At 65.8% G+C, this 24,670-nt stretch overlaps 5 protein-coding genes across 5 annotated transcripts; 1 reads left to right on the plus strand and 4 right to left on the minus strand.

The window, feature by feature from the left end:
* Positions 1-100: 100 nt before the first annotated feature.
* On the minus strand, positions 101-1,918 carry TMEM210 (transmembrane protein 210). Its single transcript, XM_090275041.1, is given in 4 exon segments — positions 101-338; positions 448-477; positions 682-822; positions 824-1,918. Coding segments are annotated over 4 exon segments (591 nt in total). The 5' UTR covers positions 1,054-1,918; the 3' UTR covers positions 101-148.
* A 1,279-nt stretch (positions 1,919-3,197) lies between these two features.
* ANAPC2 (anaphase promoting complex subunit 2) lies at positions 3,198-10,609 on the minus strand. Its single transcript, XM_090275040.1, has 13 exons — positions 10,485-10,609; positions 9,613-10,235; positions 8,611-8,743; positions 7,553-7,727; positions 7,068-7,187; positions 6,712-6,829; positions 6,176-6,357; positions 5,818-5,959; positions 5,518-5,593; positions 5,224-5,427; positions 4,053-4,182; positions 3,631-3,866; positions 3,198-3,546 (listed from the first exon to the last, which is right to left on the minus strand). Exons 1-13 carry the CDS (start codon positions 10,587-10,589, stop codon positions 3,334-3,336), a joined length of 2,457 nt encoding a protein of 818 aa, XP_090131166.1. The 5' UTR covers positions 10,590-10,609; the 3' UTR covers positions 3,198-3,333.
* On the plus strand, positions 10,300-12,135 carry SSNA1 (SS nuclear autoantigen 1). Its single transcript, XM_090275042.1, has 3 exons — positions 10,300-10,811; positions 11,098-11,297; positions 11,646-12,135. Exons 1-3 carry the CDS (start codon positions 10,760-10,762, stop codon positions 11,751-11,753), a joined length of 360 nt encoding a protein of 119 aa, XP_090131168.1. The 5' UTR covers positions 10,300-10,759; the 3' UTR covers positions 11,754-12,135.
* A 1,136-nt stretch (positions 12,136-13,271) lies between these two features.
* Positions 13,272-20,921, minus strand: TPRN (taperin). The gene is made up of 4 exons (XM_090275043.1): positions 19,090-20,921; positions 13,986-14,226; positions 13,784-13,890; positions 13,272-13,697 (listed from the first exon to the last, which is right to left on the minus strand). The coding sequence occupies exons 1-4, from the start codon at positions 20,869-20,871 to the stop codon at positions 13,635-13,637; spliced, it is 2,193 nt and encodes a 730-aa protein (XP_090131169.1). The 5' UTR covers positions 20,872-20,921; the 3' UTR covers positions 13,272-13,634.
* Positions 20,922-23,652: 2,731 nt separating this feature from the next.
* Positions 23,653-24,669, minus strand: TMEM203 (transmembrane protein 203). The gene has a single exon (XM_090275053.1). It carries the CDS (start codon positions 24,416-24,418, stop codon positions 24,008-24,010), a length of 411 nt encoding a protein of 136 aa, XP_090131179.1. The 5' UTR covers positions 24,419-24,669; the 3' UTR covers positions 23,653-24,007.
* Between the last annotated feature and the right edge of the window lies 1 nt (position 24,670).

The raw sequence follows: 24,670 nt of genomic DNA on the forward strand, positions 1-24,670 counted from the left end.
GCACCCCCCCACCGGAGAGAAGGAGATGACAGTAGTGCCCAGAGAGCCCCCCACCTCTGCCCCAGACACAGCTACACGGAGGCTCGGACAGAACCTCACAGAACCACTGAACACGGTTTAATTCCCCTTCCCCCAGCTGCCCACAGCTCTACTCAGGCGCGGGGGGACGTGAGGGCTCCTTTAGAGTCAAGGCGGGGTCCATGGGGATGGTCATGAGGCCGTGATCCTCCAGGGGTGGCATCATGGAGAACTCTAGCTCAGGGTCCACAAGGTGGGACTCCATGTGCACCGTCTGCAGGTCCGTGTGATCTTCCTGGACCTCAAAGTGCTCCATCAAACTGCAGGACAGGGGCCGGGCCAATGCTCGCGCCGTGGCTGCAAGCACACCTCCCGGGGACAGGGAGCAGGGTATGCTCACCCTTGGGCTCCTCCGCTGGGGTCACTCACCTGCTGTCCATGGTTTCGGGGCACTTTTCACTGGGGGGACAAAGGCAGGTGTGACTCCTAGAACCACGGGGGCTAGACTCCAGGAGCCCAGAAGTGCCCCCCCCACCGCTCTCCAGCCCGCAGTCTGGGAATGCCATGCCCAAGCCACTTGGTGACGTCCCACCAGGGGGCCGAGGGCCCCCTCCTGGCAGGACCGAGGGCCCTCACCTCCCACCCAGCCCTGGGCTCACACACCCCTTGGCTCGAAGGACACCGACAGCCACAATGACCAGGGCGAAGAAGCAGCTGGCACTGATGCCCACCAGCACCACCAGGAGGGCAATGAGGGCCTCGCGGCTGAGGCCCAGGCTGCAGTCGCAGGAGGCTCCAGCTGCAGAGACAGGCATCAGCCGCCAATGGAGGTACTCCCAGGACCACCCCCAACCCTGGCGGCCACCAGAACATGGAGCGCCCGGCCCGCCTTGACAAGGGAGGGAGGTGCCCTGGCTGAGGGTGGGTTTGGGGGCAGGAGAAGGCACCTGCAGCAGGGACAGCCAAAAGGGACAAACAAATGAGTCCCAGGGGTCTGCCAACCAGGCAGGAGTCAGGCTGGGGACAGCGGGCCATGTCCAGCCCCCAGCCCCACCACAGACACCTCTGGACGGAACTCACCAGAAGGCGCTGACCTCACAGTGGGGCTGTGAGGCAGGGAGGGTGGGGGCAGGGCCTGGGGAGGGGCAGGTAGAGTGGACAGGGCCTTAGGAGCCACTCCTCAGAGTACTGGCCAGACCCGAGGCAGAGGCAACAGTGGGGTTGCCAGCCATGGGGGAGCCGGTGCTTTACAGGGAAGGAGATGGGGCAGGTCCTGTACCGGAGCCCTGGGGTAGTGAATGCCCGAAAGCCCAGGGAAGTCACCGTGGGCAGTGCCAGGCCTCAGTCTCTCCCAGAATAAGGGCTTCAGCTGCTCAGGTGAAGCTGGGGTGGTGACCAATGTGACCACCCTACTCCCAAGGCTGGGACAAGCAGGAGCTGACGGGGCTCAGGGACTATCTCCGCGCCTGCTGCTCTCACATGGCTCTCTGGAAGAGGGTTCAGCCCATATCCCAGCAATGCCCAGGTCTGGAGGGCCCAGGGCTCCCCGATCACCCAGGGAGGTGGGAGGTCCTGCTGACAGGCCACAGGCCTTCCCAGCACATCCTTCTCCAGGGCAGGAGGCTCAGAAATGGCTGTAGGTGGCACCTGTGGCTTGGACCTGAACATGTCACTGAAGTTAAGAGCCCACTGCCACCCCAGGACCTGCCTGCTCGCCCCTCTGAGGGTCTGGTCTCTGGGCAGCTCCCTGCAGACCAGAAAAGCGCTGCCCAAGGGGCTCGCCTGCAGGCTGGCGGGGCTGGGGTTAACCTCGGCCGTCTCCCCGCCCTCCTTCACTGGCCCCTCCACCAACCGTCCAGATGGCAAGAGAAGCGCAAGAGGAAGTGCCCGCCCCACAGCTGACAGAGCTGGGGGAGGCGCAGCAGGGCCAGCTGGCTCCTGGCTATTCGGGACTTCCCTGACCCTTGACAGAGGTGCCCCCCTCCCGCTGGGACCCTCGGGGATGCACAGGCAGCTCTACGCCTTGAGTGATGCCATGACCCGGCAACCTGGGTTATACCACACACCGAGTCCAAAGGGACACAGAGCAGGTGTGTCCATGTGCCTGTGCCCGGGCTGGACGCTGCCACCTGCCAGGCCAGTCTAGCAGGTTTGCATCCTGGTGAGGATGACGAAGGCACAGCCAGCTCGGTGCCAAGGGATGGGTGTTGGGAGACTCAGGGCCCCCAACAGAACTGGGAGAGCGGAGGCGTCTGCTGTGACCAGCAGAGGGAGGGCCCGAGGAGCAGCTGCCGGCCTGCCAGTACCCTCCAACGTTCGAGCTGCGCGCCCACTCCTGCTCCCTCCCCCTTCCAGCCCTGGGGCAGCTGTCTGGAGCAGGAAGGGAAGGCTCTAGCACTGGGAGCCAGCCAGCCACATGCAGAGGGGCAGGTGGCCTACAGGGACCCGCAGACTGCCTGGGGACAGTGGGCAGGGCCCCAGGCCTGGGATGCCTGGTCAGTGGTTGCACACGTTCCAAGGGGACTGCTGTCTGCAGGGACAGTGCCACCGGCTAAAGCAACTTCTGCCTGATGAGTAAGGCCTGGGACCTGGGCAGTCCACACCCTCCCCACCCCAGGGACTTCTGGATCCCCAGCACAGCCCGCGGCAGGGCCTTGGACATGGACAGGCAAGTGGCTGTGCTGGGGGGGGGCGGGAGGGGGCTGGGCTCACGGGGCCCATGGTCTGGCGCTGCACCTTGACCACACGCGGGGCGTGGAGACTAGTGGCTTTCCTGAGACCACGCTTCACGGTGGGCTCTGAGCACTGCAAGCCGCTTGGCTCCAGGCAGCCCCTCCTGCTGGGGACACAGGAAGCTCCTGGCCTGGCAGGGGTGCCCAGCCACCTGCAGGCCCCAGAGGGTCTGACGGAGCCCATGTCCCAGCAGTGGCCCTGGGGCTCTTGGGCAGCACTTGGGGGCTGGACCCTCAAGCTGGGGAGAGGGAGGTGACCCAAAGGCTCCTCCCCAAGGCCAGGGGGGTGAGGCTGCAGCTGGGGGCCCGTGTGCTCGTTCCTGCCGGAGCTGTGGCCTTGGGCCACCCCTGCACCAGAACTCCCTCAGGTTTAGAGCCAAACACAGGTGCGCAGCCTGGAGGGAAGCCTGGGTCACATGTCCGTGAGAGCCACAAAGCCACCAAGGATGAGGAACCAACTGCTTTACTCTGCACACTGGGGACTGGGCCTGGGTGTGGTGGTGGGGAGACGGGAGCGGGGTGGGGGGTGTCCAGGCAGGGGCATGGGGGCCCAGCGGGCGGTGCGGGGATGTCCTGGCAGGTGTCAGCCGCAGCTCTTAGGCAGGCGGTAGACGCCGGCCGCGTAGACGAGCTGCTGGTCACGCACCTTCCTCTGCAGGAAGGCCTGCAGCTCCTGCAAGCCGATCTCGGCCAGCGCGGGGCCGGTGACCACGAACATGCGGAGCATGCTGTAGATGCGCTCCAGCGACAGGCTCTCCAGGTTGGTCAGCATGGCCTGGATGTACGTCCAGAAGAGCTGGGGGAGCGGCGGCCACGTCAGTCGGGCGGCACTCAGCCGCCGCCGCCGCCCACCCCGCCCCCGCCCACCCCGCTGCCGCACCAGCAGCTCCTCCTCCTTCTGGTCGGCCTGGGAGGCCAGGCCCGAGTCGCTCTCGTCATCACTGTCGATGAGCACCATGTTGTCGCGGTCCTGGGGCCGCTCCTCCTCCACCACGGAGAAGGTGCCCGCGGGCTCCTCCCGCAGCACGCCCTGCTGCAGCCACACCGACATCCGCCTCCGCAGCAGCGCCACCGGCATCTTCACGACCTTGCTCAGCGCCTCCAGGGTCCAGGTGGCTGTGCGGGCGGGGTCAGGCACACTGGGCGGCCTGGGCCAGGAGGCGCCTCCCTCTGCCCCATCAGCCCCTAGGCCCCATGGGCAAGGGGACAGGGCGGGAAGGGGCTGCCCAAGTCCTGCCCAGGTCCTGCCCGCCCCTCCCATACAGAGCAGTGCCGGCCGGGCCCAGAGGCGTGGCTGCTCACCTTGGTCCTGGAAGTACAGTAAGACCACCGCCTGCACGGGGGTCACAGCCACAGAGAGGGTGCGGTCCGCCAGCTCCACGTCCATGGTCACCAGGCCCAGTGTGTGCTTCCAGCTGAGGGTGCGCATCGCCTGTGGAGGGCTGGGCTGAGCACGGGCAGCCTGGCTGGCCCAGGTGAGGAGAGGGCTCCCCAACCCTGAGCGGGCCGGTGGCAGCAGTGAGAGGGCCGGGGGTCCGGGCCCCACCTCCCAGCACCGCCGCCTAACAGCGAGGCCAACTAGCTTGGCCATTAGACACCGAACCACTTCTCCACCTTCAACCCCAGGCCTGCAGGCGGCCAGAGCTGGAAACAGGCTGTTGCAGGTGCAATTGGTTGAGATCATCCTAGAGCAGATTGGCCCTCATATAACGTGACCCGTGTCCCCGTAAGAGGAAGAGCACGTGAGACACAGACATGGGAACAGCCAAGAACTGCCAGGGCCCCGCTGGCTGGCACCCCCGGGAGCTGCACGAGGCTGGAAGGACTCCCTCCCACAGCCGAGAGAGGGGGCAGGGCCCTGTGACACCTGGCCTCAGACTCTGGCCTCCAGAACGGACAAGAAACCCCAGGGCTTTTTTTTTCCGTTTTGGTTTTTATCCTCACCCAAAAAAGGGAAAGACAAAAACATGGACGTGGGAGAGAAACATCGATCGGCTGCCTCCTGCACACGCCCCATCCGGGAATCAAACCCACAACCCCACAGCTATGGGACGAGCCTCCCACCAACCAAGCCACACCGGCCAGAGCAAGAAGCCTGTTCACAGCCGTCGGGTCTGCGCTGCTCAGTGACAGCCACCATAGGAGTTGGGTTTGGGCCCGGGGGGGCACGCTGCTCTGGCCAAGCCCTGAAGCAGTGGAAGTGCCTGTGGAGCTGGGAGCTCTGAGCTGCGTGCCCGTGAGAGCCTGGGCCGCCCTGTGAGGCAGGTGCTAGGACACAGGCAGTCGAGGCAGCAGAGGCTGCACCCAGAAGGCCCAGGTGACGCAGGGACACAGACGTACGCGGGCCCCGCAGAGGGGCAGGGGTGGGAGAGCAGGCCCGAAGGCGCTGGCTGGGAGGCCTGGTGCAGCCCAGGGTGCACCTGGAGGGTCTCCCAGGGGGACGCAGCCCCCACCCAGGGCAGCGTGGCCGTACCTTCAGCTTCTCGTACTTCCTGCAATAGGCCTCCAGGGCCTCCCTGATGTCCTCAGGGACCTCCAGCTTCTCCTCCTTGAAGGGGGGCCAGAACTCGCTGGACAGGATGACGGCGTAGACCCCGAATGGCGGCTGCTCCTCTGCGGGCCGTTTCTCGTCCTCCTCACGGATGTTGGCGTTGATGCGGCGGGAGTCGGCCATGTCCTGAGGGAACCGTCAGAACGGGGAGCAGAGTCTCGGTGAGGGCCGGGGTGGGGTCGGGGCGGGCTGGCAGCGGGCGGGGGCTGCGCCCACCTTCAGCATGACCTCACAGAAATGCATGGGGGCTTCGCCGAACCGCAGCTTCAGCAGCTCCACGTTGCGGATCTCCCTGGGGGCGGGGGGGGGGGGGGCAGTGTGTCAGGGCTGCGGCCACCCCTGCCCACTGGCACCTGCAGAGCGGCGCCCGGTGCCCCCAGTGCGCAGGTCCCCACCCCGGGACCTCCCAGGGCAGCAGGGAGCGCAGGGCAGAGCCTGCCGGGGCCCAGGGGACCCGGGTCAGCACTGGCACGCCCTGGGGCCAACAGAGGGTGGCCCGAGAGGGCGGCGCCTCACCGCTCGGGGCTGAAGCTGAACTGGTGCAGCAGGCGGTCCGCCAGCAGGGAGCGGTACTCGTTGATGAACAGGTCCTTGCTGCCGTAGATGCTGACCAGCAGGCTGATGATGTCGGAAGAGCGCCGCTTGGAGCTGGACTTCCCTGTGGAGTGTGGGGAGGTGCACCACTGACCTCACAGGGACAGAGGCAGCACAGCCTTGGGGGGGCCGGCCCACCCACTGGGTGCTGGGCTGGGTGGGGCTTTGAACTCTGACCTCTCAAGCCTCAGGACACGTGTGGCAACAATCTGGAGGCCACAGGGCCACCCAGTTGGACCCTCCCCACGATGCAGAGCCTGGCAAGGCCAGGGGTGCAGACCTGGGTCGGCGTCCACGGGGTCAGGCACCCAGTCCTCGGGCTCGCCCGAGTCATCCTCGCTGTCCTGGCCGGTCTGCAGGCTGGCCGGGTCCGTCTTAGACAACTCGACAGCCAAATCCCCCGTCCCATCCGAGTCCCCCGTCAGCCCAGCCACGATCTGCCGCACTGTGTCCTCCCGCGTCCTGCCGGCGAGAGCACGCTGGTCCTGCCCACCCAACCACGCGACACCCCCCCACCCCAGCCAGCACCCAGGCCCCCACGCCAAAAACAAGCCCACTGGGCTTTTGCTTAAAAAACAAAATAAAATAAAAAGTTGCCACTCTCCGGGAGCAGCAGGCGCTGAGGTGAGCACTGGGGCCCAGGACCAGGCCGTCCCCGGCCAAGGGGCCCCCGCAGCGCGTCAGGGAGGCTGTGGCGCGGCACCCACTCGAGTACCTTCTCTGAGCAAGTCTGTGCCCTGCCGCGGGCCCCTCCTCCCGTCGGCCTGGGGCCAGGCTGCGTGCACGGAGCTGGGAGGCAGCCTCCGCGGGGCTCACCTCAGGTAGCGGCGGACCGGCTCGCAGGCCACCTCCAGGATGACCATGGACGGGTCCAGCACGCGCAGCGCCTTGATGGCGGAGATGTACAGGGTGATGATGTCGCACGTGTTGACGCCTGCAGCAGGGAGGGCGGGAGCTGACGGCAGCACTGGGACCAGCAGGCACGTGGACGCAGCCACAGGCTGCCCAGGTGGCCCCGTGGCCTCGCTTCCCGGGGCGTCAGGCCCCAGGCCCGAGCCCCCCAAGCAGTCTGCGTCAGGGACTGGCGCGCCGCCCCGCCCCTACACCAACCCCCAAACTGCTTCGTGGCCCGCCCCCGGCCCCGGAGCCGGAGGCGAACGGCGCCGCCGCACCTGGGTGGAGCAGCCGCGTCTCCAGGGCAGCCTTGAGGGACACGAGCAACTGCTGCCTCTGGTCGGTCCTCTCCAGACAGTACCTGAGGTCCTCGACGGCCGGCCGGGAGTCCGGGAAGTCTGCGGGGAGAGGGCCACGCTTGCACGCAGACGCACGCTCGGCACGCGTGCCGACAGGACGCGAAGGCGGCAGAGCCTGGAGGGCGAGCAGCCGCACCCACACCTGGGTGCCACGGGTCGCCCTTCTGCCTTCAAGTGCCCACGTTCGGTCACAACCGCCCTACAGGGCCGGCAGGCAGAGCAGGGACGGGAGACCGAGGGGGCAGGGGGCGGACACCAGAAGCACTGCCCCCCCCAGCCCTGAATCACACACGGGGCTGGGGGAGTCCACCCTGGGGGGGAGACCAGCTCCTCTCCAGAGAACATAACCCCCAAAGCCCCGGACGCCCCAAGCTGCAGGGCACGGGCAGGGCGGGCGGGCCGACCTCGGATGATGCTGAAGAGCTCCTCGATGCGCAGGCCCGCGTAGATGCGGTAGAAGAACCTCTGCACGTGGCAGCGCCACCGGCGCAACAGGGGCCCGGCCTCGGGGGACGCAGGCCTGGCGGGGCCGTCCTGCAGGAACACCTTGCCCAGCCAGCCGACCACCCTCTCGATCCACTGTCGGGAGAGCACAGGTGTGGGAGGGGGCCAGCCCAGCCTGACCCAGAACAGAGGCGGGGACACGGTCAGGCCCCAGCAGTCCCCAAGGCCACCTGCTCTGGAGACCAGCAGCACATCAAAATCAGCAAGGGGCTGGGTCCCAAGAGGACGCCCCAGGCCGTCCGTCCGTGCACCCCCCCTCCGCCCCTTCCACGCAACAGCGGCCCCGCTGCAGGGCACAGAGCCCAGGCTCACGTCCAGCCAAGAGGACAGACACCCCTGGGACTACACACACGAGCCCCCACAGGCAGCTGCTCAGAGCACAGCGAGGACACGGCTGCACACGAACACGTGAGCCTGCAAGGGATCCCGCCACACATCCCAGGGCGCACACACCCCAACACTGCCCAACCCCAAGAGGACCACTGGACACCGCAACCTGGGGCAGATGGCTCCCCTGCCTCGGGGGCACTTGCTTTGAATGTCCCCATTGCAGCTGCTCTGTGTCCTCAGGAGGCAGGCACCAGGACACAGCGGGGAGAGGGGGGACTAGGAAGTGGGAGCAGGCTGGACAGCCCCCCCCCCCGGTGGCACCCAGCTCCTCCACAACTCTGGGGAGCCCAGAGCAGAGTTCTGGACCACGTGCCAGCTGCACGTGCGCCCCGAAGCCCCACTGGAACATGGCGGACCTTGGCACGCCTCCAGCATGTGATTCTGCACAGACCTTGCTGGCACCAAGGAGAGCCCCAAAGGAGCAGCCGCCCCCAGCACCACGCAGCCTCAGCCACCAGCGTGGTCTGGTTCTGCAGTTCGCATCTTGGCTGCTTCTAAAGCCAGCCTGTCAGGTTGGCCTGAAACCCATCCCTGGTCCCCAGGGCAGAGCCTGAGAGGGTATCGTCACCTTGTGGAACTCGCGCAGGAAGGAGCGCTCGTACTCGCCCCGACAGCGGTCCTCCATCCTCTCCCGGGTCACCTGGTGCAAGGTGACAGTCACAGCCTCTGCGCTGACCCGCTCCAGCAGACTGAGCCTGTGTCTGGAGAAGAGCCCCGCCCGTGAGCAGGCGGAGCCCACGCGGGCTCACCCCACCCCTACACCCCCCTGCGCAGGCCCGCAGTGCCCCGCTGCTGGGAGGACAGAGCACTAGCCAGGCGCCGCCACCCTCCCTGCTGGGCACCTGCCTGGGCAGGATGCTGGCCAGCCCCGTGGGAGTCGCATGTGTGGCTACCAGGGGTCAGAGCCTTGTCCCCAGCAACGGCTCTGAACCAATGGCTGCAATGCCCAGGGACTTGCAGGATGAGAAAGAGTGCTTCTGTGTCACTTCTGTCTGGAACGAGCCAGCAGAAGCCCTTGGGGCCCCCCTGAGTCCTGCTGATGTCCAGCTAAGAGGCTCTGCCCATTGGCCGCACTGATGCCGTGTCACCCAGTGGGGCAAAACCGTCCGATTGGCCGCAGAGGGGGCAAGCCCCAGAAAACAGGCTCTGGCTCTAGCAACAAAGTCCCTTCCTCTTCAAAGAGCTGGAGAGGCACCTGCTTGCCCAGCCTGCTGGCCTGACCTCTGCCGTGCGCTACAGAGAAGAGACAGCAAGCCCACCTTTTGCAATTACAGGGCAGGAAGAATGCCCTTCCTCCCCCGCAGCCTGCAAAAGGCACAGTGAACTCTGCAGGGAATTTGGAGTCGTGTAGGACACCTCAGTGCAAGCAAAGAGTGAAACCCTGACCTCAGGTGCGTGACAGAGACGCACACCTGTGTTGAGAACAAAAGGCGGTAAATCCACAGCAGGAGAATCCTGGCAACCCTCCCTCTGCCACATCCACAGCTGCCAGGACAGGCGGCAGCTCCCTGCAGAGGCCAGGGGGATGCAGCAGAGCAAGCAGGAGGCAGAAGCGGGCGTGGGTACTCACAGGGCCTGGCTGAGCTGGTGGAACTGCTCCAGTGCCTGGCGGCACCAGCACTGCTGCTTGTCGCTGCCACATCCCGCGCACAGAGGGCTCTGCAGAAGCCGGTAGTACCGGCGGCGGGCATACCTGCTGTCCAAGTCCCCCTCCAGCTCTGGGTCAGTGCCCCCTTCCCCTTTCCTCTTACTCTGCATGTAAACCCTCAAAAAGCGCCCATAGAGGCGCTGAACCATTTCCTGAAAGGTTCTGGGAGTGGAGAAGAACAGGACGCCCCGCAAGGTGGTGTGGACCTTGTCCCGCAGCCCCTGCGCGCCGGTGCCCATCAGCAAGCCCAGGCGAGTCCACTTCTCCAGGAGCTCCAGGCTGCGCAGGTAGGGGTCCAGGCGGCTCTCCAGCAGCCCGAAAGCGTCCAGGAGCAGCAGGAGGCACCGAGGCTCGTCCGCACAGTCCTCGCGCTGGGAGACGGCGTTCCAGAACTCCGGGGAGACGCTGGCCTGGAGGTCGTTCTGCAGCACCTCCAGAAACCACTCCTCCAGGACCGAGTGCACTCCGTGCGCCCTCAGCACCTCCACCGCCGCCCGCAGCTCCTCCTCCTTGGGCGGGACTGCCCCGCTGGTCCGGGAGGACGCCTGGAGGCAGAGGACCGCGAAGACGGGTGAGCAAAGCGCGGAGGCGGGCGGGAGGGACGGCGCGGAAGGGGGCCGCGGGAACGCCACCACCCCTCGTCCGCGGCAAGGGCTTCCGGGGAGCCGAACGCGGCGGGGCCGTGCGGGAAAGAGGCAGGACGCAGCCACAGGCACCCGAGGGTGCGCGTCCTGAGACGGCGCGCAGAGTCCTAGGAGCCCCGCGCGCGAGAGCCGCCCGCCCCCGGGCCTCACCAGCCCCAGCGCGGCGGGCGGCACCAGCCCGGTGCTCACGGTGCTCCAGGCCCCCAGCAGCTCCTGGGTCGGCCCGGGGGCGCCGTCCGCGGAGGGGGCCGCCATCTCCGCCCACCCGCTCCAGAGCCGCTCGGCGCCGCGCGCGGCGATGACGTCCCAGGCGCGCGCGGCGATGACGCACGCAGAGGCGCGCGCCGGTGACGTAGGCGGTGGTCGCGCGCGGGCGGCGCTGCGGGAGCGGCGGTTGGAGCGGCGGGGACCCCCGGGAGGCGACCATGACCCAGCAGGGCGCGCAGCTGCAGAACTACAACAACGAGCTGGTCAAGTGTGAGCGGCCGCGCGGCGCGCCGCAGGGCGGGCGGGCGGGGGCAGGCCGGCCCGGCGGGGCACACACCGCGGCTGGATGTCTGGACCGAGCGAAAAGGCGAACGGCCTGCGCACGCCCTGCCTCCAGGTCCCGCGCAGGGTGGTCGGTGCGGTGCCCGGGGAGGTAGGCGGACCCGGGCCTGGGCCCCCCGCTTCCGTTGTGTCCCGGGGTGGCGGGCTCCGCAGCGGGTGAGGCAGCGCGCCCTCGCCCCTGCCCGTGCCCACGGCCCTGCCCCCGGCCCCCTAGGCATCGAGGAGCTGTGCCAGAAGCGGGAGGAGCTGTGCCGGCAGATCCGGCAGGACGAAGACGAGAAGCAGCGGCTGCAGAACGAGGTGCGGCAGCTCACCGAGAAGCTGGCCCGCGTCAACGAGAACCTGGCACGCAAGATCGCCTCTCGCAACGAGTTTGATCGGACCATCGCGGAGACCGAGGCCGCCTACCTCAAGGTGGGGCTCGGGGCGGCTCGGGGGGCTGTGTGCCAGGCAGGTCCCCGGGAGCTTCTGGCCTGGGGTGCTCCCAAGCAGAAGTGACAGTATTGGGCTTGGTGCGACCCTGGTTGTTCCCTACGCCGTACTCAGTGCCATGTGGCAGCGGGGCCGGAGCTAACCCGGCCTTCCAGGGTGTGAAGAAGGGGCTGTGGGCTAGATTCATTGGGGGGGGGCTGTCTGCCCAGCCCCTCGGGGGCTTCCTCTTGCCTGGCCCTGTCCCACCGCCCCCGTGGCATGGCCTGGCGTGGCACCTGAGGCCGCTGGGCTGTGGGAACTCCCAACCCGACAGCCATTATGTGTCCCCAGATCTTGGAGAGCTCGCAGACTCTGCTCAGTGTCCTGAAGAGGGAAGCTGGGAACCTGACCAAGGCCACAGCCTCAGAGCAGAAGGGCAGTGGAAGCAAGGACAGCTGACGAGGCCCCGGGTGGGGCAGGGCCTGTGTCCGTGGCACCCACCAATGGCTTGGTCCCCAGTACGCCTGTCCTCGAAGTGTCTGTTCACTGCAGCAGCTGCCAACTTCCGCTGCCCCTGGGTGACAAGAAAAGCCCTGGGCGCAGCGCACCAGGCTGGGGGCGCGGTTCCTAGCCAGGCGCTCGCACAGGCAGCCGCAGGGTGGGCTCTGGCTCAGCTCAGCTCGCGGCCTGGCCGCCGCCCTGCACCCTCCCTGGGCTGCGGGGAGGCCCTGCTTCTAGTCTCTCGGCAGCATGGGAGGCCCCGGCCAGGCGCCGGGCCCTCCACCTCAGAGCTCGCCCCAGTGGCCTGTGACTGTCAATAAAGGTTGTCTTTTTAAAGGTCCATGCCACCCTGCTGCCCATGTCCTCGAGAGAGTGGGGTGGCGGAGGGAGGATGTCCCTGAGCAGCTCCTCTGACCCTCTCCATTCTTGGCCCCTTTCACCTGATGCCAGCACACCCAGCCCGTCCTTCGCCGAGGGGCTCTGCCTGCTGGTTCTGTCTCCACCACCCCACCCCACCATGTGTCCAGCGTAAGGCCTGGCCTATGAGGTGGCCTTCTGGGCTCTGGTCGCCCAGCGAGGGCTGTGCCTCAGCCCTGTGAACCAGGTCCTCCTCAGCAGCAGCACTAGTGCTTCCCACCCTCTTCTCTGGCTCCACCTCTGTTGGCCTGTCAGCCCCCATGGGGCCCCTGCAGCCGTGTGCCTGGGGGAGCGGCAGGGGGCAAATGTGTGTAGGTCAAGAGTCCAAGTCCAGAGAAACCAGGGCCCGCTCCTCTTGGAAAAAACACCAAAAAACCTTCCCCCAAGTCTGGACTCTCCAGGAGGGAGCTCCTGGTCAGTGTCTGGTTTTAAGTGGCCCTGGCTCGAGGATGCAACCGAGCAGGCAGCCTGGCCGGACCTGGAGCAGCCCCAGGGGGCAGCTCTGCGCCTCCTGTCCCTCCAGGATCCCTGGGGCTTCACTGCCACCTGCTGGCACCAACCCCAGGGAAGCTTGAAAGCTCTTGTGGGTCAGGGAGCTTCCCAAGCCAAACAGGACAAGATGCCTGAGGCTCTCCACACCCCATCCCCTGGTCCTCGTCCAGGCTCTTGGCCCTTCAGGAAAACCAGACCCAAGAACAGCAATGCCACCCCCCCCCCCCATGCCTGCAGTCCAGGTTCCTGGACACAGAGTTCAGAACAGGAGTGAACAGGCCCACTGCGCCAGCGTGGGGTAGCTGGGGAAGAAAGGGCTGCCCCAGAAACGGGGGGCACACCCAGGGAGGTCTCTCGTGGGTCCAGTGGTCGCTGGGAGTGCGCCAGGCTGTAGGGAGTGAGAACCAGCTCTGGGAGAGTGGGGGTGCCCACCTCCCCCACCCTGAGACACAGCGGCCCAAAGTGGGCCTCATCCCAGCCTGCGTGGGCTCCCTCCACTGCCAGCACCTCCGCAGGGCCCTGCGCCCCCTTCCCAGGCTGAGGACCACACCGGGGGTGGGGGTGGGGCCTTGTCCAGTGCTGTTTATTGAGTCCGTCATCAAGAGATAAGAACAGACCTCCATTTGTCACTAAGGAGGCAGGCTGAGCTCCGCCACGGGGTGGGGGAGCCTGGGGGCGCTCGTAGTCCTGCAGATGACAGGCAGCTGAGCAAGTCCTTCACCTGGACACTCCCGTCAGTGGGCACAGCGGCCAGCAGGACCCTGCCCCCAAACCATGGCTGGAGAGCGGGGCCCCAAGGGACAGAGTGGCCCCAGGTGTCCCAGGCTCAGGTCTCCAGCACCAGCATGGCTGAGGCCCCGGGAACGGAGGGTGCGTTGTGGGGGTGCAGAGCTGGGCAGGGCAGACGGGGTGTGCGGAACAAGGGTGGAGTCAGAAATAGAGGGCCGGCTCGCTGCGGAAGTCCGAGAGGGCGTCCTGACCGGCAGGGGTGAGCTGCGGGAGGAAGGCCATCAGTGGGGGTGCACCCGGAGTTGGAGATCCGCCCCCACCCGGGCCTGGTGCCCCCCGCCCCCGCTCACCATGACTTCCTTCTCTGAGGGCTCCACCTCGGCGGGCGCCTGTACCAGCGTCTGCTCCTGCCACTTGCTGAAGGCCACGGAGTGCTTTGGAGTGTAGCTAGAGAGGCCTGCGGGCCAAGGGGCACACGTGCAGGCATGTGATACATGGATGCGTGGCCTGGGCCACCCGCCGGGCTGCCCGTCTGGGCGGGCGGGCACTCACCTGAGCTGCCGTCGGGCAGGCGAGGGCTCTCGGGCGCCACGCTGTTCACAAACGTGGCTCGGGGCAGGAAGAGTGCAAAGGGCTTCTCCACGGCCCCATTGACGCCGGGCCCCTCCTCTCCTGCCTCCTGCTCTTCCTCTCCCTGCCCCTCCGCCTCCGCCTCCACCTCCTGCGCCAGGGAGCTCTCGGAGGGGTACTCGAACGTGGTGTGCAGGCTCTTGTCGTTGAAGGAGATCTTCATCTAGGGACAGAAGGCCATCAGACTGGAATGGGTGGCATCAGCCCTTCAAAGGCTGGCAGGCGGGGGGGGGGGCGGCCTCTCCTCAGAGAAGACCGTCTACCCGGACCCTGCAGACCCTAGCACAGTGGGACCTAGCGCCTGCAGCCGACCCTTGGGGTCTCCAGAGGACTGCTGTCTCAGCTGGGGGGGGGGGGGGGGGCGGGGCAGAGCGCCAGCCACGTCTCTGCCCACCTGCTGGCTCCATGCAGGAGCAGAGTTCAAGTCAGGCTGCACTGGGTCCCCCACCTCCTCAGCTCCCAGAAGCTCCTGGGGCCTCTCTCCAGAGCCAAGTTTGCATTGCAGCTTGCTGAGCACCCCATGGTCCTGCCCTTCCAGCTCAGCACGGGCCTCCACTGCCGGGCAAGGGCCTGGCACCCCAAGGCCACATCCCACAGACCTGCATGCAGCCGAGGCCGGCGGCTGCCACGTGCCAGGGCTCGTCGAGGCTGCACGGCTGCGGGCAGAGTGCCGCGTGCCTCCCACCTGGTGCCCACCTGGCCCTCGTCCGCCCCGCCTGCTCCGCAGGGTCCATGATTTCATGCCCAGGCCGCAAGCCCCCAGGCCTGCTCGGCCAGGCTCCGCCAAGCCTGGCGGTGGGTAATGAATACTCCGCCCGCCCGCAGCAGATGGAAGCAGCCTCTGGAGCTCGAAATATTAAACTCCCGGGCACAGGACACCAGCAGCCAGCTCAGGTTCCTCCTCCTGCCCTGGAAGGATCTGGAGGCAGGAGCGGGGCCCCCAGAGAACCACAGGGCCCGAGGACAGCAGGGCAGGGAGGGACCTCACAGGAGGGCTGGGCTGACAGCCCAGGGCAACGGAGGGACCCAGACCCTGGCCTTTGGGGACACATGCGGGGCCCACCAGCGTCCATAACAAGGACACGCGCTCCCACTGGGCCACAGGTGCACGCACAGCCCTGCCCGCCCACTAAGTGCCTGGCTTTCCGGCTCAGCGTGGCTCACGCACGGACACCTGCAGGGCAAGTCAAGGCCTGCGCCCAGAGCCGCTTGCCACATGACCTGCGCAGACAAGAGGTCGGAGGCAGGAGCAGAACCCCCAAGTCGGCAAAGCCAGGAGTGGGATGTCGGTTCCTGTCACTGGAGGCCCACTGTCCCTCAGCCTGCTGTCCCTGCCATAGGAGCCAAGAGGGGCAGAGGCCTGTCTACAGGTGCCACCCCCTCTGCCAGCCAGCTGGGGGGTGGAGCCACCTGGCCCTCTCGGACATAGGGACAGATCCCCCAGGAGGAGCCCAAGGCAGGACAGAGCTGCTAGCCTAGGGGCCTCCCCTGTGCCAAGGCTCCACAGGGAACTGGACTCCAGGTCACCCCAGGTACATGGCATTGTCCCTGAAGACCCTGAGTCCTCCGGGCCCATCCCCCACTGCTGAAGAAACAGGAAGGGCTGGCTGCCAGGGCGAAGGCGGATTAGTGTGCCCTCGTTAGTCCGCATGACCGGCTCCTAGCGGAGGGACTGGGGGGGCTGGGCACAGAGCCTGGCAAGGGCCGGCCAGGTGGGGGTGGGGCAGTGCTCACAGACCCCGTCTGCACCCAGCAGAGGCCTGGGTTTGGGTCCTGTCCCACCTCCCCTCCAGTCTGCACGATCCCTGACAGCTGCCACTCTGTGGGTGTGCGTGCTCAGATCCCAGGACGCCCCATGACTCATGCTGCTGAGGAGGGGGGAGGGGGCAGCACCTTCCACACTCCAGGCAGGTGGAAGGGGAGTGTGGGGCTGGCACCAGCACACCCTAGTCACTGTCTCCGGGGACTTCGCCCATCATACCCAGCACCGCCAGCAGGCAGGCCCCGGCTCTCACAGGTCCTTTGTTCCTCTTGCCCCACCCCCCATGGGCAGCCACCCCGGACTCTGACCGGGCTCATCCGGCCCCAGCTGGGGTGAGCGCCCGCCCCTCACCCCCACACACACCTGCTGGCTCCCACCCTTCCCCCAGCCCAAGCTCCGGCCGCCCCCAGCAGCCCCCACCCAAGGTCAGACAACGGCCCAGGGTGGGGGCCTGAGTCCAGAGGTGGGGAAGGTGAGTGGGCTGCTCCCACAGTCGCCCGGCTCCCGCAAGACCACTCAGTGGGCGCCTGCCGGGCGTCGGGTGGAGTGCGAAGGGCAGCTGAGAGCAGATGCAGCCACAAAGCGCCGGGCGCCTGCTGTCCCGCCACCCCCGCCCCACAGGCGGGTGCAGGGCCCCACACTGGCGGGGTGGCGGCAGCAGAGGCCCCAGAGGGCGGCAGCCCCCCAGGTCTGAGGACCAGGGTGAGGCTGGGGCCAAGGCCACGCCAGTTAGGGTGCTGGAGTGGAGGTCACCAAGGGTGAAGTGAGGGCAGATGGCCCAAGTGCTGAGGGTCGAGCCTTGGGGTCAGTGACATGCTTGGGCTGGGCAGCGGGCCAGCAGGTGAGGAGGCAAGGAGAGAGAAAAGGAGGGGAAGGCGCCGCTAGACAGGAAGGAGCCTGGCTGGGTGGCACCTCACAAAGGGGAGGCCCATAGTGCCAACCCCAGGGGAGGCAGGTGCAGGGCAGAGGGACAGCCCCACCCACTGGCAGCCTGGGGGCCAGGCAGGGGTGAGAGGGAGCAAGGCCGCTTTGCCAAGCAGCCGCCAGTCCCAGCGTGGCCATCCAGGGAGACGGCGATAGAGCATCTGTGATTCTGAGGAGCGATAACTAAGTGGGGACGTGTGCCCGCCAGGCAGGCCTCCCAGGTGCATGGGCAGGGCAGTGCCCCCGCCGTCGGGGGAGGGCGGTGGCCTGCTGGGGCTGCACGAGGGCACAACGCCCTCCAGGGAGCCCACCTGCAGGGCCCCTTGCACTATTCTCTGGAAAAGGCACCCACGCCTCCCTCCACTGCCCTGGGCCAGCCAGCCGCGCCAGGTCCAAGTGAGCAGGCGGCCCCAAGGTCCTGCTGGCCTCTAGCCTCCCAAGTCCCTGGCAGAGGAAGGGGGGAGCAGGGCAGGGATGCAACCACATGCTGGGGGAAGTGGTATGCGTGGGACGAGAACCAGCGGCCCAGGGCCTGGAAGGGCAGCAGGAGTGCCCAGGGACCACAGACAGAGGGACAACCAGGGCAGCACAAGACTGGCAGGCTGCTCGGAAGGGCCGGGCAGCCCCACACCTCCATCCCATCCGACACGCATCCGGCTCTTCCCGGGCAGGGCAGCTGGTGCATGCCCAGGTCAGTGCCAGCAGGCTATGCTGCTCCGGCAGGGCCCTAGCCAGACCACTTGGCCATGGCAGGCGCGCCATCTGGACCCACAATCCCCCCAGGCTGGCACGGAGACAGGGCCAGGCTGGTGGAGCCCCTCTCCACTCCTCCAAGACTGGGCCTGCTTCCTACTATCACTACTGCCGGCCCTCGGGCCACCGCGTCGCCCCCTGCCCCCATCAACTGCCCACAAGCGACCCCCTCAGCTCTGCCCAGCCGGGGGCGGGATGCTTTAGGCTGCAGCCCTGCAGTCCGAGGAGGAAGCCAGCCTCCACTGAAAGGACAGCCAGGTTAGCACCAGCTCCAGAAGCAGGAAGCGCCCACAGCTCCTCCTGACCTCACCCTCCTCAGCTATAGAGCAGGGAGCTGTTACCACCCCCAGTTCTCCTGCCAGTGGGGGAAGGACAGCCTCCGGAGCGGCTGGGGCCAAGGGTCAGAGAGCAGAGAAAGGAGGGGCACCCTTGGTTACAAGTATGGGGTGTGGCTGGTGGCCAGGCCAGGCCGGGGCGCTTGGGGAGCAACGTGGGCACCTGACCCAGCAGTGGGAGCCGGCAGGAGCACAGCCGCCCTCACCGGGAAGGGGGGAAGAGGTGGTGCAAGGCCAAGCTGGGGCAGTGAGTCAAAAGGAAGCAAGCAGAGAGAGGAGGTGGCACGTCTGGCAGGCACGTCACCACCCCCAGGGAAACTGAGGCTGCGGCAGAGGTGGCCTAAGGGGCCTAGGCACCAGCAGCTAAAGAAGAGGCTGCCCGCATCGTCTCTGCGCCATCAGTTCTAGGAAAGCTCTTCTGTCCCCTGCTGCTCATCTGGGAGCCATCCTTGGAATTTGCCCCGGGGCCAGGCTCAGGTGATAGAATGACCAGGAAGAATCTGAGGAATGCCTCCTCGTGCCCAGACGGTTCCAGGCCACCCAGCCGGGCTGGGCTGCAGGGAGTGAGGCTCCCAGTCCTGCCCCTGGTCTCTCTCTGCCCCAGGCCCCTCCTCCTCAACCAGGGGCAGGTGTCCTCATCTTTGCCCTGCACCACACCCCGGACGCAGACTATGCCCGACCCACACCCGGGGCTCCAGAAACATTCTCAAGAGACAAGGCCCTGCTGTACTGCGGGCCGGGGTGCTTTCTGGGGAGCTGAGAACCCCCCTCTGAATGGCTCCCGGTGCTGTGCCCCAGGCTGACCGACCACACCCAAATCAGAGGCCTCCAGCTCCTTCCCACCTCTGTCCTGGCACCAGCTACCCGAATGTGCCAGGAGTGCAGGAGACCACACCAGGGCTAGCCCTCTCTCACCTGGTGGCCGGGTGGGGCCACCAGGCCTGCGCTTTCTTCCCAGCGGGACCTGCGGTGGTCCAGGCCTGCCCAGCCAGTTTCCGACAAAGCCTCAAAAAGCAAGAGGCACTGGCTGGGCTGTCCCTCCATACCAGCCTTCCGAGGTACAGAGGAGGCAAGCTGTCCCCACAGCCCCTGGCTTATTAGGGCCCTACTGGGGCTCAGGGCAGGGGTTCCCCCTGCTCTCCTCCGGTCCACACAGAAGCAGCCCCCCATGGCCAAGTGTCCGGGAACAGGGTGCGTGAGATCCAGCACCTCTAAAGAGCCTCCTGTCTGGGGACCCTGCCCCACCACTGACCTTCTTTCTCGAGGAGCCAGCCTTGCTGAGGCAGGACTTCCGCAAGGCCAGGTAGCCGCCAATCACCTCGATCTCGTGCACCGTGGGGTAGCGCTTCTTCAGTGCTGCCCCCAGGACAGCAGGCGGCTCTGAGAGGCTGCCCGCCTCCACTTCCTCGGCCTCCTGTGGCCCGCGCTCCCCGTTGGCCTGCAGGACCCCTGGCTTCCTCTTGGGCACCACTGTGAAGGTGTTGCCACCTCGCTGCAGGAGCTCTGATGGGAGGTACTGGGGAGGTGCACCTGCCCCCGCACAGGGTAATTTGGCTTCTTGGGGGACCTCATCCTCTGAGTCCACCTCATCAATGAAGGTGACAGGCAGCCCTGGCCTACCAGGCTCCCTGCCAATCTTGGCCAAGCCGGGAACCCCGAAGCCCTGGGAAGGCGCAGCTTCGGTGGCAGCCGGAAGGGATGGGGGTGGGGGTGGTGAGGATGGCCTCTGCCACCTAACAGCCCGGTCCACTAGGGCAGTGGCTGGCCTGGGGCAGGCCCGGTCCTGGACCCCGGAGGGCCTCCTCCCACTGACAGGCACACTGTCTGCTCCAGGCACCAGTTGGGCTCTACTATGAGGGCGCTGGGAAGGCCAGACAGCCTCTCCCTCCGGTGGCTTCACAGATGGCCTCCCTTGGGAAGGAGGGGCCCCAGAGGCCCTGCGCTTGGGGATGAACACGAAGGAGTTGCGGGAGTTCACGCGGAGGCTGGCCAGGGCCCGGGCCCGCAGGTCCCCGGCGGGAATTGTGTCCATGTCTGGCTTGGGGGCCGGCCGTATCTCGAAGGAGTCGTTGGCGCTGGTGGCCGAGGAGACCCACTGGCGCTGGCTGGGAGTGGCACTGGCAGGGCTGGGCATGGGCAAGGCCGGGGGCGCTGCTGGAGTGGCACTGGGGCACGGGTGGGTGGGGGGCTCCCCCGACTCCACCTTTGGCTTGCACTGGCTCGGCCCAAGCGCAGAGCTCGCAATGCCGTTGGCAGCACCGGCCCGGGGCTCTGGGGCCGCGGGCCCGTTGGGGAGCAGGCGAGTGCCAGAGCTGCGGTGCAGGCCCCGGGGATGGACCGTGAAGGAGTTGCTGCTGGTCTTCTGCAGGAAGTCGCTACGCCGGTTCCCGGTGCCTAAGCCGCGGCGCTCGGGCTCGAAGCAGGCGACGCGCTCGCCCACGCGCGGGCCGGTCGGGCCGGGGGTGGGTGACTGCGGCAATGGTGGCGGCGGGGGGCGACTGTGCTCCGGGCTCTCGCGGCGGCGCGGCGCGGCCGGGGGATCAAACTTCTGGAGCAGACGGCTGACGCGGCCGGGCGGCGCCGATGCCGGCTCCTCGTATACCAGCACCTCAGCGGCGCAGATGCGGGCGGCCGGGCCAGCGTCGGGGCTGGGGGGCGGGAAGCCGGGTGTCGACTCGATGATGAGGATGTTGTCCGCGCGGATGGTGCGTACGCCGGGCACGCGGCTGTACAGCTCCAGCAGCTGCTGCACCGGCCGCGCCCCTGCCGCGCCCGCGCCCCCACCGCGCCGCGCCCCGCGCCGCCGCTCGGACTCGAGCCGCATGAATGGGTTCTCGCGCAGCGGGCCCAGGCTATCGGCCAGCACAAGCCGCTCGTCCGCCGCCTCCTCGGGCGTCGCCGCATCCGACCCAGCTCCCGGAGCCGCGCCCCCGCTCAGGGCCGCCAGCTTAGCCCGCTTCCGCTCCAGGATCTCCCGCTTCCAGGCGGGCAGCGCCGCACGGGGCCCCGGGCCCGGCCGCACCAGGCCTGCCATGGTGCGGAGCGGCCGCCGGAGCCAGCGCGCGCTGGGAACTGCGGTCGCCGCCCGCCGCGGGCCTTTGCGCCGCGACCACGCCCCCCCCTGGGGCCGCCTCCTATTGGGGGAGGCCTGCTCACACCCGCCCCGCGCCCGGCAGCCCCACCTATAGCAGGAGAGGATGGCCGACTGAGCTGATTGGAGAATGCTCTCCCTGATCCGCCTGCCAGAGGGCCTCATTGGACAGAGTCTGCAGCCCGAGCCGACCTCCATTGGAAAGGCCCCTTGAACATGCCCCCGATACAGCTCGCGCGACTCATTGGCGGCCCTCACTTCCGCCTCTGCGCTTTGCCTTGGTTCCCGGGGCGGTGGCCGAGCCGGCGGAGCCTGAAGGGGGCGGGCCCTGGCTCGCTGCCCAAGACAGACCCTTGAGCTCTACGTCGCGGGGGACCTTGGCCGGACCAGGTCCTTCCTCTTGGTGCCAGCACACAACCCGCCTGTCCCCTCCGCTGAGAGCGCAGTGGAGGAAGGGCCTGCCCAGGACCGGAAGGTTATCCCCGCTCCCATGGGCGACGCACCGGTGCACACCAGCCTCTTGGCTCCCAGTGCAGGTCCCTCGTGATCCACGGACTGCCCACCTGCGGTTCTCTGACCCCTGTGGAATTTAGCAGAGATGCCAGTGCTGGAGCTGAGGAATCAGTTTCTCAGGAATTCCTGGCTTTGCCGGTCCCCAGAACTGATTGTGTTGCTCAGACAAGTGGGAAGAGCTCTACCCCATGCTTTGCCATCCAGGGCCCGCAAAGCGTGGACTGGAGCACTGAAGCTGTGAGGAGGCGCAGAGGAAAGGGGACTCCCTCTCTGCAAACAAGCAGGCCCACAGTTCTCTAAAGCAGGAAGAGTCACAGAAGCCAGGCCGTGTATCCCGCCCCGTTGCCTCCCCAAGCTACTACTGTTGAACGTCCCTCTCCCCCAGGCTGGTAGGGGCCCCACTGATCCTGAGGACACAGCCTCCCTGCCCAAGTGCCATGAGGAAGTTTACTCCCATTGAGGGCTTCCCAGTGCCACGATATTTTTTAGGTCAGCTGGAGCCAAGGGTAGAAGGAGACTGGGAGCGCCGACAGAGAGAGAGATGTCACCGGCCGTCCATAACCTGCCCTGCAGTCCGCAGTCGCTCAGTGATGACACTACTGCCTCCCACACCACTCATCTTTTAGGGTAGGAGCTTCAAAGGCACCCAGGGAAGGTTTCAACCTGAGGGGCCCTTCTCACCTCCTGGATGCCATGGCGGTAGATCACCTTTCCAAAGGAAGCTGAACCTTCTTACACTCATCACTTCCACAGTAAGAGGGCTTCTAATGCTGAGCTACCAGAATAAAGCAGGGGATCAACAGATATGCAACCTAAAAACAACACTCAAAAAAAACCCACTCCAAATGTCCAGCTTGTATCTGGCTTTCGGCACAAGTCATGCCACTCCCAGGTAGGAGATGTTTTGTAGCTCTGGGAAAAACCAGACCAGTCTCCAACTCAAGCAACAGAGCATACAGCCTCCGCAAAGGGTCACAGAGTTGAAGCACTAGAACACGGGTCCACAAACCTGTTCTGTAAAGGGCCAGACAGTAAATATGTTAGTCCACTGCTGCTCACCAGGGACAGCTTTTTCTTCCAGGAGACTTGGCAATGTATGGACACACTTTTGGTCATCACGAATGAGAGATGCTACTGGCATCTAGTGAGTAAAGGCCAGGGATGCTGCTAAATATTCTACAATACTCAGGAGAGCCCCCCTCCAACAAAGAATGATCTTACCCAAAAGACCAACAGTGCCCAGACTGAGAGACCTGCACACTACAGGCCACATTTGCTTTCTGCCAAATATTCTTTCCTGTTTTCACAATCCTTTAAAACCAATGGGTACAAAATCAGGCCACAGGCCATAACTTGCCGACTGCTCTACAGTGTCAGCAAGACCTACAAAGACCACACGCTGGCAGGACACCAAGGCTTTAATGTCACACAAACTACTCGGTAAAACCTCAACACAGGCCACTTCATGTGTTCATGTCAGTCCCCAAAGCATGAAGTCGGAATTCTCCAAGGGAAACCTTCCCCATCCGCCCGTGAAGCTCTAGCAGGTTCCAGCCCCGCCACAAACTCAGCTCCGTAACCAGCTACACCACAAAGCAGGGAGTGACTCAGCACTCATTTGATTTCACTGCCAATGGGTCAGGCAACCATGGTGCACTTCAGCAGAACATTCTCTTACTTTATTTTTATCTCAGCAAATGTTCTCATTTGGCACCTGACTGGTATCAAACCAAAGACCTCAGGCCAACAAATGCGGGCTGAGACCATATGCAAACTTCCCACCTGCCTATGAGCACCTGTCCCTGTCTGGTCCTTAGGGAGGCCTACATCAGTCTCAGGTGCACTAACCGTGCTGGCCACAAGGTGGTGGAAAAGTCATGACACTGCAGTCCACTGGGATAGGAAGCCAAGCAGGACCTTTAAAGCAAAGTTCTTTTCTCGGGTGACAGATCTCCAGACAGGGTCCTGATCTCGCTTATTCAACACGTTCCTGTCTGCCTTGGCTGGAATGAAGCAAGGGCCATTCTCCCCCAAGTGGCACAGGTGAGGAGACACAAGCTGGTTTATACTTTTTAGAGCCCAAATATCTAAGGAAGTCATGTTGGCGTGAATGGGACAGTGAGCTCTTACGTCAGCGGTGCTGGCTGGCTTTGCAGCCTTTGCACGAGGGGTACCTTCCCCGGATCCATGAAAATACTCAGAGCCCGTTAGGACATTTTACTTATATGTAATTTCCAACTGTCAGAGGAGTTCAGGACTGTCTGGCCCGGGGCCCTTCTCGAGATTTCAATTCAGAATTAGCTATTCAAAGCACAAAATAACAGGAAATACATTTTAAGGATCAAGGCTGCCCTTTTCATCCCTGCTGAAAAAAAAGTTTCAGGCATGACTGGTATATAGAAAACGGAGCACTCAGCAGGGCACAAGCTGGCATTGCTTTCAGACCCAGACTTCTCCCCTGGTGCGGTGGATGACTGGGTCCTCAGACTTCCGGGAGGGGGGCGTCCTCAGCTTGGGGTCCAGCATTCCAGCTATGGAGCGCTCCCTCTCTGGCTCCTCTGTGAGGCTAGTTGACCCGGCAGGCGCGGATCATGAGCAACTGCAGGAGAATGAAGACTGGAGACGTGATCAGGCCGAACCAGAGCTCCCGAGTCTGCTCCACCAGCTTCTGGCACAGCAACATCTCGAAAACAAACTTGAGGCTAAGAACCGTGAGGATCCAGAAGAGGCGGAGCACGGCCAGCCGCTTCTCTCCGTCCTGGAAGAGGCGCACCGACACGATGGTGGTGAAGTAGGTGCTGAGCCCGTCAGCCGCGAAGAAGGGCACGAACACATTCCACCAGGAGAGGCCGGGGGCCAGGCCGTCCACACGCAGTGCCAACAGCACGGAGAACACCAACAGGGCTAGCAGGTGCACGAAGATCTCGAAGGTGGCGAAGCCCAGCCACTGTACCAGCTCCCGGAGCGAGAAGAGCATCGCGCCGGTTGATAGCGGGCCGGGGCCCAGACGAGCGCCCCACCCGCCGGGCCGCGCCTCCTCTCCCCGCGGGCCTCGCCGGCGCCTGCCGCGGCGAATGAGAGGCAACGAGCGGCCCCGCCTGCCCCTGCCCTCGGTCCCGGCGCGCCGCCAATCCCCCGACCCCGGCCCGGGACCCAGCACTTGCCGCCAAAGGACGCTCGCCCCGCTCGGCCGCCATGCCCCGCCGGGCGCAGCCCAAATGCGTCACTT

Source organism: Furipterus horrens, unplaced genomic scaffold, assembly GCF_987537825.1.
Source record: "Furipterus horrens unplaced genomic scaffold, mFurHor1.1.pri manual_scaffold_4, whole genome shotgun sequence".
Lineage (NCBI taxonomy): Eukaryota > Metazoa > Chordata > Mammalia > Chiroptera > Furipteridae > Furipterus > Furipterus horrens.